Source organism: Hippoglossus hippoglossus, chromosome 9 (genome assembly GCF_009819705.1).
Source record: "Hippoglossus hippoglossus isolate fHipHip1 chromosome 9, fHipHip1.pri, whole genome shotgun sequence".
Lineage (NCBI taxonomy): Eukaryota > Metazoa > Chordata > Actinopteri > Pleuronectiformes > Pleuronectidae > Hippoglossus > Hippoglossus hippoglossus.
Genome location: NC_047159.1, coordinates 12,590,647 through 12,603,552, shown reverse-complemented (window position 1 = coordinate 12,603,552; position 12,906 = coordinate 12,590,647). Strand labels below are relative to the sequence as shown.

Genomic DNA, 12,906 nt, shown 5'->3' with positions numbered 1-12,906 from the left:
GATGGACAATTTAAGGGTTTCAATGTAGTTGCTCAGATTCAAGTTAAATCAAAAAGTCATGTCAAGTCAAGTTTGAAAACTCAAACTTGAGGATTAGCAGTTGAGTCTGAAATAGATAAATCACTAAAGACAGTGAAAACAAAATCCTACATCTGCCACCTGATCCTGATCTGCATCAAAATGTAACAAAAAGTTCAGACCTGCAGTTAATGTTTCATCATTCAATAATCATACATATTGAATTGCAGACAAACCGACAAGGCTGTTCCCCGAATATTTGTTTTGTGCATCAGAGTTTTGACCCTTTTTTCCTTTTTTCTTCCAGATAAGTTTGGTGGGACCAGATACTTCTTTCAGGGTCAGTGTCGGGATGTCTGTCCTGAGGGCTTCTTCCACTCTGCATGGAAGCGGTGTGAGCCCTGTCCTGAAGACTGCCTCATCTGTACTGCAGTAAACCACTGCCTCTACTGCAGCCCAGGACACAAGCCCAGGAACGGCCTGTGCGTCCCGCTGGAGTGCAGCGCAGGTGAGAGGGGCAGGAATATCTCCATTTACCACCCTGAATAATGGTGCACAGTAAAAACATAAGAGCACATGCAGTTCACTTCAATTCATTCAAGCCATATAGCTAAACCAACAAAACAAGGCAGATCATGAAATCATAACCTCTGTTAATAATAAATATATAAATGAATAATAAAATTCCTGGATCTGCACTTTTGTCCTGTGCCAAAATTGAACATGTTCTTTCTTGGCCTATGTCGCATCCTTCCACCAAATTGAAGAAGGTAATAAGACAATGCATTAGAGAGTAGAGCGGGTCGTCCTCGACCGGGTTCGATCCCAGTCTCCCCCATTTCGCATGTCAAGTGTCCTTGGGCAAGACACCAAACTCCAAATGGCCCCTGACGGCTTTGCCTTTCAGTCTGTAAGTCCTGCTCATAGATAAACTGCATGAATGAGGGTGAACGGGTGAATGGCAAAACTGAACTGTGAAGCATTTTGAGTGGGTATCAAGACTAAAGAGTGTTAATATATATATCCATATAAATACAGACCACTTACAATTTGAATTCATGAAGAAGTTTGAGGAGGATTTTGCTGCTCAGCTCCACTGTCACACAGCTGGCCTGAATATGGCAAACGTCACCTAAGGGAACACACATGTAGCACACTGACCTCATTTTACAGCTAGTATTAAAATTCAAACGCTCTCAGAAAATATGCCAACACGCAGGGCTCCGAGCCACAGCTTTACAGAACTCTAATCACACGCTAACCAAAGAACTGGAAACTGTTCTGTGGCTCTGGATCCACTAAACTAGTCCACTACGCTACTGAAAGATTTTTTTTTAAATTTCAGTGTCAGGTGTGAAAAATGTGCAGTTCACTGGAGGAGTTTTCAACTTCTGGAGGAACCAGTAATATTTCATAAATGAATCAAAGTGTGTTGGAAAGTTCAGGAAGTTTCATTTGTAAAACTCTGCATCCAAGAGGAGATTCAGATCATTTCTTATTGTGACTTTATCATGAAAGAATCTTCGTACTATTAGAAGAAGGAAAACAATATTGCACAGAATGAAAATAATGATAATATCTTTATTTATATAGCACTTTCAAAACAAAGTGATCCACAAATAAAACAGACAAGTAAAAATACATAAACTCTAACTCTAACATTCAAGCAAGATCACCCATTACAATAATAAAAACTAGAGTAAGGTCAAATCAGGGAATACAATATGATAAAAGTACGTTTTAAGCTTTGATTTAAAGGAAGATACTGACATCAATTTGAATTGTATTAATTATAATTCAAAATGTATTAGACAACCTGCTAAATGTCGGCATATGTGTTGTGCAAGGCGTGCACGGATATATCATCGTTCAAGGTCAAAATGACAATGCCTGTCAAAGAAGGAGCGAGAAAAAAGCTGAAATGGTTTTAGATGTTTTTTTTTACTGTTTGAGATAAGAGAGGTGCAGGTGTGGAGCTGCGACTTCACTGAATGTGAGACGCAGATTAACGATGTATGTGAGGATTTAAACTTGTATGAGTGGGAGGATGAGACGAAATTCATATCACATGTGGTCGGCAGGTCTCAACAGGCCTCACAGACACAGGCTTGAACTCTGGAGCAGGTAAAACTGATGTCGTGGACAGAGGTTGGATTTGGGCTTCTTTGACCGGCTTTGCTAATAATTTGATTTAATTTAAATATCACGCACTTACGCGACACACACGTGTCACATGTTCATTTCCTGATAGCACGAACAAAAAAGAGGATCTGGCTCATCTCAAAGGTCAAAAAGGTCAAAAATCAAGGTCATAGTGGCCTCACATTTTTAGTCTTGTGAACGCAACAACTCAGGAAAACCTCAAAGGAAGTTTTATCAAATTTGGTACAAATATTCACTTGGACTCAAAGATGAACTGTTTAGAATTTGGAGGTAAAAGGTCAAATTCACTGTGACCTCAATGAAAAATGTTTGTTCCCCTTGTGAACATGTTATCTGAAGAACATTTTGAGAGAACCCTTTCAAATTTGGCATAAATGTTCATTTAGACTCAGATGACCTGATTCGATTTCAGTGGTCAGAGTTGTATTAGGCCTGAAACTGCACTGTTTGGTAGAGGCATACAGCCACAGTCATCCTAGTTTGTGTATTCTTTAATGTTCTCTTCCCTTCCTTGTGTCTTATTTATTTTTCATTCCACTCTTTCATCCTTTGTCTTCATCAGGTGAAGTTGCAGACGATGAGGACTGTCTCCACTGTGACGAGGGCTGTAAACAATGTGAACGCAGTGAGTAGATGTCTTTTTCTCACCTCTCGCTTTCTCTCTTCCTCTTCCACCTTCTTCATTGATCAAATTGCAGCAGCAGCTACTGTATATATACTGCACCGCAGTATCAGGCAGTCAAAGTGAGTTTCATCAGGACTGAGAAACAGTGATATGTTGGGAAAAGCTTGTAACCATAACATGACGCCTAATAAGAGATTTATCTACTTGAGGTGTTTGACAGTGTGTGTGTGTGTGTGTGTGTGTGTGTGTGTGTGTGTGTGTGTGTGTGTGTGTGTGTGTGTGTGTGTGTGTGTGTGTGTGTGTGTGTGTGTGTGTGTGTGTGTGTGTGTGTTTACCAATGTTTCTGCCATTGATTGTTGCTGCACATCACTCTTCGCTGTATATTCTCTATTGCTGCAGATGAATCATCATATACTATGAACCTAAATGAACAACTGCACTGAAGTAATTATGATTTGAGAGGTTAAATAGTTAATGAACATTGTGTTTACTCCAACATAGACCGTCTTAGACCTAAACTTCACTGTATTTGCTTAATTGTAGTATTTGGAATACATCTAAGATTTTTCACATTTCCCAGGAGTGATGCTGATTGTTGATGTAGACTGTATTTATCTGACAAAGGGTTTGAAAACTCCAAACTTCTAAATGAGGTTTTGAGAGAGATTTGTGGTTTTTTTCCTCAGCACCATGAAAAGTTAAAACCATTGATTGTAGCAGTGTCCAAATTCAGGGTCCGTCTCCTTCTGGAGAATATGCAGCCCCAGAAGGAGGCCAAAACCGAAAATGAGACGTCACCAGCTTGTTCCGCCTTTACTGTTGTCGTCTAGCAACAAAAAGCTGTACACACCGAGATCTAGCAACAGACGACAAGTAGACGACAAGTTTTAATGTCCATTGTTTTTTTTAACGTAGGAATTTTTTAACCTGATCATACGCCTCCTCACTTGCTGGTGCCATTACCTCTTTGAAAAATGGTTTGTAATCAAAGAGAAGTGATAAGTTCTGGGATAGGTTGGCTTTGAGAGGATCGGTCTTCAAATGCAGCCTCTGAAGGATGCGGCCCCTGAATCGAGACACAGCTTGTACATAAAGATAAACCACATGATGGCTCCCCAAAATCGCAATCGTGCCCTGACGGGTGGCTGCTGTAAACCCAGCCTCCTCCATGTTAGCAGATGGAACATGGACCAAACTTAAAAGTACATGTTAAATATATTTTCTTGAAAATGTTCAAATGGTTAATTGACTCTATTTATATAGCTCTTTTCCAGTCTTATCAACCCCTCAAAGTGCATTCACCCATTCACGCACGGATTCATACAGCGCCTCTATGCCTCACGCTTTTTTCATAACAAACCATTCATACACTGTCAGCACAGCTGTCAGGGGCAATTTGGTTCAGTATCTTGCCCCAGGACACTTGGGAATGCAGACTGAATGTGCCAGGGATCAAACCATCAACCATCTGCTTAGTGGATGACCCTCTTTATCTCCTGAGCCCCCATATCATCTCAAGCTTTCTTTTTCTGATGTATGTGCTCATTTTTTCCCAGTAAGTTTGGTTTTAATCAGTTATTTGATTCTTTAAAAACATGTTGAAACGTCATGATTGACAGCTGAGACTGACTCGTGGTTGGTTGAGCACCTGTATTGGTGGGACCATCCCCCATTTGCTACTGCACAGACCCTGGCTCCAAATGACATCATTGGTGCAAGATGGCAGCGTTCCTGTCTGGGATATTTTGGCTTCATTTCTGTGAGGAAGCAGAGACGTGTCGTCCGTCTTTATGTGCAGTCAATGGTTCAAACTTAGAATTGAAGTCGTCCCTAACTCTCATTCCTCGCGCCACTTCACCTCACCCCGTCAGTTCAAGTCATAAAGACAAGAGCATATCCGTCTCCCAGAGATGATTACCGACATACCATAGAAAGTTGTTGTTGTGCTAAACTAGTCTGAGGTGGAGATGGGCTGCTATTAAGTCATTATGAATTCTGGGTGGAATATCATTCTTCGCTCTCACCCTCACCACAACCTCCCTGTCAGCCACTAGTTCTCAGTAATCACAACTCTGCAGGCTGAACAATTAGAGTTGGGAGATGATTGGCCCTTTGACGCGATGCTACGGGCAAAAGTGAAGATGAGACAGAGCGTGCGGTGTCTGAGACTGGCATCTGATATGTGGGCGTGCATGCTTACACTATGCGTCACCCTGCACTTCTAATGCAAGGAAAGCACGTCAGACATTTACAGTAACAAGGATCTCTCTGGAATGTGAGGTTGTTTTGATGGGTCTTCATTGTTTTGTTGGATAATTTGGGACTAAGTCTTAAATCAGAGTGAGGATATAAATTAGATTCAAGACATTTGATGTGACATTAACTATCGTTTTAAATGTTTGTGAAAACACTGAACAGGCTGGTTGCTGGTTTTAAAATGGCAACTAGACCCCCTTCATCTATTCATTATATGTTGTTTATCCTTTGAGGGTTGTGGTGGCTGGAGCCGATCCCAGCTGACATGGCCCAAGAGGGGAACACCCTGGACAGGTCGCCAGCGGGTTTTTTTAAGTTGGACTCAGCAGTTAGTAGAAGAACTTTGGAAGTGATTGTGTGTTATAGTGGGAGATCTATCAAAGAGCTCTCCAGTCTGACCGCGTGTGATAAGATGCAGCAGCATGTCAGTCGTATGTCGTCATCAGAGGCTTTTAAGCCTCTGTGCGTACTTTACACATTAATCATGGACTAGAGCTTTGAAATATCATATAATCAACCATATTTTACTTTGTTACTGTACATAAGTATATTTTTCATGAATCTATAATTCATTTACTTTTCACTTTCACTCCACTACATACATTATATCAACAAATATATGTACTTTCTACTCCGCTAAAATTTCACATGTTCACACTGATTTAATAGATTTCTATAAGTACTCAATATTGAAAGGTGATTGGTTCCACTGATCCAATCAGAGCGGACAGGTAACATCACAATCTTCCTCCTGCTGCAGCAGCATCACTGGTGTAGAAGAGACACCTGAAATGCAATAGGGAATAGGATACGTTTGACAAGTACTTTTACTTTTAACACTTTGGGTGTGTTTGAAAGCAAGTACTTACTCACTTTTACTCTAGTAGAAAAGTTAATGTGGTACTTTTACTTTTACTTGAGTACATTTTTGTCATACTTTTACCTCAGTAAACGGTTTAAGTACTTCCTCTACCACTGCTCTTCTGTCCCTGACCGGAGCTCTTTAGAACATATGTCGCTTCACTATATTCTCACATCTGTTTCAGAAATCACTTCTTGATAAATGCACTGCATCAGCGTTTCCCACTCAAGTGACGGTTTGAGGAGGAAATCCATCCCCCTATGATGTCTATATACACCAGCTCCTTTTTATTTAACTGGAAATAAGGGTGAATCACTTTAATGTGATTGCATGTATGTGCATGTGCATCAGATATATAGGTGCTAATGTAACGTATAGCTTGTGAGTGCCTGCAAATGTGTGAGCGCTTGCACATTCCACAAGTGCATACCTCAGGATGTGTATGCCAGTTTAAATTCTGCTGAGCCCCCCCCCCTCCATTCCCTGGCTTGTACAGTTAATATTTATGCGGGCGCTATTTTCTGTCTTCACTTCAGACACAGCCTGGAGGCATGATTTCCGGCTCCTGGCTCCCTCTCCCTTGTTCTATACCTCAGTCCCTCCCACCTTCTTCTTTCTCCCAGTCCCTCTCTGTATGAGTAATTGCTTTCACAGGTAGTGGCTTGTTGACTGCATTGAAGTGCAAACCGTTGCAGTGTTAAGTTGTGGGTGCTGGAAGGAGACAGAGAGGAATGGGGTGTGGGGGCCGACAGAGGTTGTTCTGGAGAGGATGAAAGTCCCCGGGGAAAGTCTGCAGAAGGGGCTTTTTTAGAAGTTATTTCCACCTCCTTCTCTCTTTTCTATCTCTCCCTTGCCTCTCTCCTCCCTCTCTTTCTCTCTCCCTCTGTTTCCTGTCGAAACCCTCTCTCATGCTCTCTGTCCTGTTTTGACATTGTTGAACTAAGGGATGACAGAGTGGCTCTTCCTCAGGAACCAGTTGGATTGACTGCAGGAATGAATTTCTAAAAAAAATTTACTTTCTCCTTTTGCAAGTGTATATGACTTTATTTCTCACACACACACACACACACACACACACACACACACACACACACACACACACACACACACACACACACACACACACACACACACCTGGGGCAAAAAATCCAAGTGTTTTACATATTGTAACCTGTCACTCACATGATGCAGATTTTTTTGCAGTACAAGCTGACAACACTGGTAAACACACACACACACACACACACACACACACACACACACACACACACACACACACACACACACACACACACACACACACACACACACACACACACACACCTGCAGTACAAACTGACAGCATGCATACACAATCCAGCAGCTATGACTCTTTAAAAACCAGAGAAACATTGTGGCTGTGAACCGAAATAACCACAAAAACTCATTGATTTCCACGTTTGCGTTAGATTTGTTTGCCAGTTCACTGGTCTCAGTTGTTGATGATTAATCCGAGTGTGCCCTTCAACTCTGCACTGAACTGGACACAGTTATTATGTGTTGTCAGAGCGCCTCCTGCTGGTGAAGCTGGATTAGGAGCATCACTGTGTTGCCTTTGGGGCGCGTAGAGAACATAAACTGGGGTACACAGTAAAATGGGATTATATATCATTATTGTCCCTGTGATGCTGCTTCACTTGTATGCAGTAAAACCCTACAGCATCATATTTGAATTTAATCTGATTTAAACAGACGCTGGAACAACATCTGATCAAGTAGACTCTCCTTTTCTTGTCTTTCTTTGAGATTTTAAACATCTTGTGCATTTAATCCAGATTTCACAACATGCCTGATCTGATCTTGACTTCTGATCTTTACAACAGAGGATTCAGGAGAGCAGGAGACTGTTTGCCTCCAATGTGAAGATGACTACTACAAGTAAGTCTCTTTGGTTGAGAATTTCCCCATGTTACACATATTTATTGGTCCCAATACTGACAAACTGTCCGTACGTCTGTCAGATTAAACACAGACTGCCATCAGTCTTGTCCAGATGGGACCTACAGTTCAGACGGCAACATGGTGTGCGCTCCCTGTGAGGACAAACAATGTGTAATCTGCGACCAGTCCCAGTGCTACTGGTGCGAGGAAGGACACTACATCTCTGGTAATGTTTGATCCGTTTGTAATTTTGGGTGGAGTTATGGTGTAACTACTGGGTGACTCATCATCCTTCACATTTGGTAACAGGGTGGGTCTGTTGTTTTAATGTCACTGTTGTTTTCAGACTCGTCCACTATTTCACTGATCTGCATCTTATTTTTCATATAAAATATTTTATTTGGGTAAAAATGTTTCATTGTAAAAGTCCCTGATCTGTTTGCCCCTGATTTGGTCCACATCCCACAAGTCCTACATCCGGCCCAAATACAGCCTGGAATAATGGCACTTGGGCCACAAGTAAGCCATAGCAATACCACATGTCAACCAAAGGTGCCAAAAGTGGCCTGAATTTGTTTTGAGTTATTTGGGCCATATTCACCACTTACCACATGGGCCACTTTAGCCTTTCACCCAGATTACACAGTACCTAGAGCGCAGCATGTTTGCCAAAAAAGGCCCACATTTCTTTGGGGATATTTGAGCCTCATTTGCTATTTTACAAGTGGGCCACTCTAGGCTTACATCCATTTTGTCCAAGGTCAAAGGTGTTGCATGATTGCTTAAAGTGGCTCAGATCCATGTGATCACAAACATCCAAGTACGAGTTTCAACCAAAAAAATGTCTTCTATTAAAAGAATTATATGTGTAAGAGCAAACAGATGAACTGTGTTGGTCTGTCCAGATGGAGAATGTGTGGATCGCTGTAACGAAGGTTTCTTTGTGGATGAGGAGAGCCGGGAATGTGAGCCGTGCCACCGCACCTGTCGTACCTGCGGAGGGCCACAATACGACGACTGTGACTCCTGTGAGGACGGATTCACGCTGGAGAATGGGGAGTGTTCGGAGGGAAGAAAGACGGCCACCTGCCCCGAGAGACACTTCAGAAATAGTACGAGAAATGTTGATCTACCCTCTAATTCCACACACGTCTGTCTGAACGCATATCTCAAGAACCATTCATTTTACCGACTTCACACTTGGCATGTGTATTCTTTGGTGCAATTTGGACATACGATGTGTTCAATATTAATAAAGATAAGTGTATAGTATTGTTAACAGACTTCTGAAATAGCCAACACACACTGTATTACAAAATAAGAGCAGTTAGGTAAAAGCTAATTCAGTTTCATCTTTTAAAAAACATTGACTACTAGATCTTCATTGCAGATAAACCAGGTAGAATGAACACAAACTTTTCTAACTTCACCGTTCACCATGGACTGTTTATAAAAGCTCTGTACACAGCATCCAGCGCACAAACAATAAAAAGTGACAGTATACTGCAAGTGATTTGCAAGGTGTTCAACTTTTCATCCTTTAGTCTGTTTTCCTTTTGAAATAGATGTTATTACGTTTTTATCACAGGGAATTTTTTTCATGCATGTACAAAAAATAGTAGGGGAGAGGGGGCATGGAAATAACAAGGAACACATGGTAGAATCTCACATCTGATGAGCTTTCAGTAAGTGGTTTGTTTTCCTTTGTGTCATCAGGTAATGGTGAGTGTGAGCAGTGCCACTCCTCCTGTAAGACTTGCTCTGCTGCAGGGAAGGAGGACTGCAGGAGCTGCTCCTCAGGTAAAGCCTCTTCTGTCTCTGTCTTAGATTGGGGGGACACTTGAGGAAGTTGTTGGCTCATGACAAATTTGGTGTCACTTTTTTTTCATCAGTGGTGTAATTTGCTTTTAATGTCTTCAGGCACATTTCTGACTGCTCGACAAACCTGCACATCTCACTGTCCAGCCGGCACGTTTTCCAACGAGGAGACCAGCCTGTGCGAGGACTGCTCAGAAGGGTGTGTCATGTGCCAGGACTCACAGCAATGCCAGCGCTGTCGGAGTGGGCTTTACCTGCAAAGTGGATTGTGTGTTGTGGAGTGTCAAAGGTGCTTGTCGTGTTTTATCTCTTGGTTGCATGTGAAGAGGCACCGTCCTAAGACGTCAGACACATCTCATCCTCTCACCTCACTGCCTCTTTTCCAGAGGGTTCCCCCAAGGTGGTGAATGCCAGCCGTGCGCCCCAGAGTGTGCATCCTGCCGTGGGAATTCTTCCCACTGTCTGAGTTGTGAGGGTCACTACTTCCTGCTGGACCGTTCCTGCAGGTCAAGCTGTCCAAAGGGGTTTTACACCACAGACGCAGAGTGCCGTCACTGTCCAGCTCACTGCAACGAGTGCAATCAGGACGGCCTCTGTAACAGTAAGTGCACAGGGTGGAGCAGGGTTAATGATAGATTTAATAACGGTACTATTGAGTGCCCAATAATAATGTTTTCACTGAAGCCATGTAGATCTTTATGACTGAAATGCAATGTAAACACTACATCTTATTGTAGGTGGAAAATATTCTGGACCCTCCACTCTATTTGGTCCTGATACAAAATGTATCTTGATTCCTTTGTAACTATTAGACATGTGTCATAACTACTTATACCTATGAACCTTGAACCTCTCTCTCCCAGAGTGTGACCAGTACTACTTCCTCCACGAGGCCAAGTGTGTGGACGATTGTCCTGACGGCTACTTTGCCAGTGAGACGCAGCAGGACTGTGTGCGCTGCCATGCTGAATGCGCCTCGTGCGACGGACCGGGTTCGGACGACTGCGATGTGTGTCGCAACCCGAGAGCTGTCCGTTACAAAGGAGAGTGTCTGGCCAAGTGTGTCAGCAGCACTTATTATGATAAGTCCACAAATGAATGCAGAGGTAAGGAAGCTGGGAACTTCTCTGCCCTTTCCCAGGATTCCAGTGGGCTGAGTCTCATGTTTGTGTTTGTTTTTGGTAATTGTCTCAGACTGTGACAGGTCCTGTTTGACCTGCTCAGGCCATGAGCCCTCGTCCTGCCTCAGCTGTGACACCGACAGACGCACAGATGCCAGTGGACACTGTGTGTGGTTCAACCAGTGCTCTCTGGTTTCATACATGGACCAGAATGGGGAGTGTCAACAGTGTCACAAAGTCTGTCATCGCTGTTCTGGCCCGAGCAAAGACGACTGCCTCAACTGCAAAGAGCCAAACTTCCTATTGAGTAAGTAACCAAACTGAATCAGAGTAGTTTTCTCCTCTTTCTTTCTCTCCATAATAAACAAAGACAATTACTTGAAGCTATTTATTCATCTATTCATCCATTTATTTTGTTTGTTTATTCATTTATTTTTCCCTTTGCGACCTAATTAGGTTGTTGGGCCTGTTGCTAAGGTTGTCGTAATTTCTGCATTGGTATTGTTTAGTGTGATTTTGGTGTTATGTTTTGTTTTGTCTGTTCTTTGGTGAGTTATAATAACAATCTGTCGTTAATGATACAAACATTCAGATGTACCCAAAAATGAAACTTCACTCATTTTCTACTCACCACTTTGTCGACGGAGGTGGTGGGTGAAGTGTTTCAGTCCACAAAACACTCTTGGAGTTTCAGGGGTAAACAGTGTAGCAGCCAAATCCAATACAATTGAAGTAAATGGTGACCACTTCTTTAAACCTATAAAAACAACAGAAAAAATACACAACACACAATACTGCTCCTGTGGTGTCATCCAAGTGTCCGTAAGCCCTAACATTTAAATTTGACTCGAAATGGCGTAATTTACACTGTTTTCTTAGCCTAAATGTCCTCTGATATCCTTCTCTGGCCCCGCGTTCGCACATGGTTAAAAGAAGTGGTCACCATTTTATCATGACTCAAACACTTCACCCACCCCATCCATCGGCATAGTGGTGAGTACATAATGAGTGAATTTTGAAAACTATCCCATTAAATGTTGTGCAAACTTCTCCTTCAGTGTTTTGACTTTGTGTCCATCAGACAGCACGTGTGTGCAGCAGTGTCCCGTGGGTTACTATGCCGAGGACAAGGATGAACGTGTGTGCGAGCGCTGCCACTTCAGCTGTAAGTCGTGTGTTGGCCGCCACAGTGTGGAGTGTCGCACCTGCAGACCTGGATTCTTCAGGCAGGGAAGCAGCTGCGTGGAAACCTGCTCCGAAAGGTAAGAACACGCAGGTTGGACCCTGATGAAGGCCACAAGTCGAAATGCATTGGCCTGACGACAAAGTTGTCCTGGACACCGGAAGTGTTTCAGGTTACGTGATTTGTATCCGTATGTAGATTTGGTTTGCAGTCGAGGAAAGACGCATTCGTTTGACTGACAACTTACAGACTGCACAGACAAGACATGATAAAATGCATTAAAACATACCAATAAAATGTTATGGATACTAAAGGTTACTAAACTATGACACAAGACAAAAAGACACAGTTCAATGAAAGTACGATGGAACAAGAAACATGGTTTTGTCAATGTGGAAAAACGGGCAGCTTCCCTTTTTCCACACAGTTTGCTTCACAGTTCAGTTTTGAGTCAATAATGGCCCTGAGGTGTTTCTAAGATAGATGTAGAGATAGGAGTGAGTAAGTGTTGCTGGAGAATTTACTCCTCCTCTGTGCACCTTGGAAGTTGCTTTTACAGTTACTCACTCTCACTCTCCTCTACATCACAAACTGAACAGGTATCCGCTCTCCTTTTCAGTCACTTTGGCAACACCACCACGATGGTCTGCGAGCGCTGCGACCCCTCCTGTAGCCAGTGTTGGGGTCGTGGTAGCAGGAACTGTCTGAGTTGTCGGCAGGACTACGTCTACCTGAGGCAGTGGGGACAGTGCCTGCAGAGCTGCCCTCCAACCTACTACCAAGAGAAAAGGTCCAACCACTGTTACAAGTGTCACCCAACGTGCAAGAGCTGCAACGGTAACGAAAGGCTTTGTGTGATTTCTTATGAGTGAACGTTCATGGTTCAGTCCCAGTTGCGATCTCTGTGATAATAATGAACATTAAATCAAAACCACAGGAC

The 12,906-nt window shown here is 42.8% G+C and overlaps 1 protein-coding gene across 1 annotated transcript in view; it reads left to right on the top strand.

Moving 5' to 3' along the window:
• Nucleotides 1-12,906, top strand: part of pcsk5b (proprotein convertase subtilisin/kexin type 5b) — a 78,158-nt gene that overhangs the window by 62,518 nt on the left and 2,734 nt on the right. The window contains exons 23-34 of the mRNA XM_034596735.1: nucleotides 326-526; nucleotides 2,744-2,806; nucleotides 7,787-7,841; nucleotides 7,925-8,070; nucleotides 8,750-8,956; nucleotides 9,561-9,644; nucleotides 9,765-9,951; nucleotides 10,049-10,263; nucleotides 10,526-10,768; nucleotides 10,857-11,090; nucleotides 11,865-12,045; nucleotides 12,586-12,803. Coding sequence (XP_034452626.1) covers nucleotides 326-526; nucleotides 2,744-2,806; nucleotides 7,787-7,841; nucleotides 7,925-8,070; nucleotides 8,750-8,956; nucleotides 9,561-9,644; nucleotides 9,765-9,951; nucleotides 10,049-10,263; nucleotides 10,526-10,768; nucleotides 10,857-11,090; nucleotides 11,865-12,045; nucleotides 12,586-12,803 — 2,034 coding nt within the window. The remainder of the gene's footprint in view (nucleotides 1-325; nucleotides 527-2,743; nucleotides 2,807-7,786; nucleotides 7,842-7,924; nucleotides 8,071-8,749; nucleotides 8,957-9,560; nucleotides 9,645-9,764; nucleotides 9,952-10,048; nucleotides 10,264-10,525; nucleotides 10,769-10,856; nucleotides 11,091-11,864; nucleotides 12,046-12,585; nucleotides 12,804-12,906) is intronic.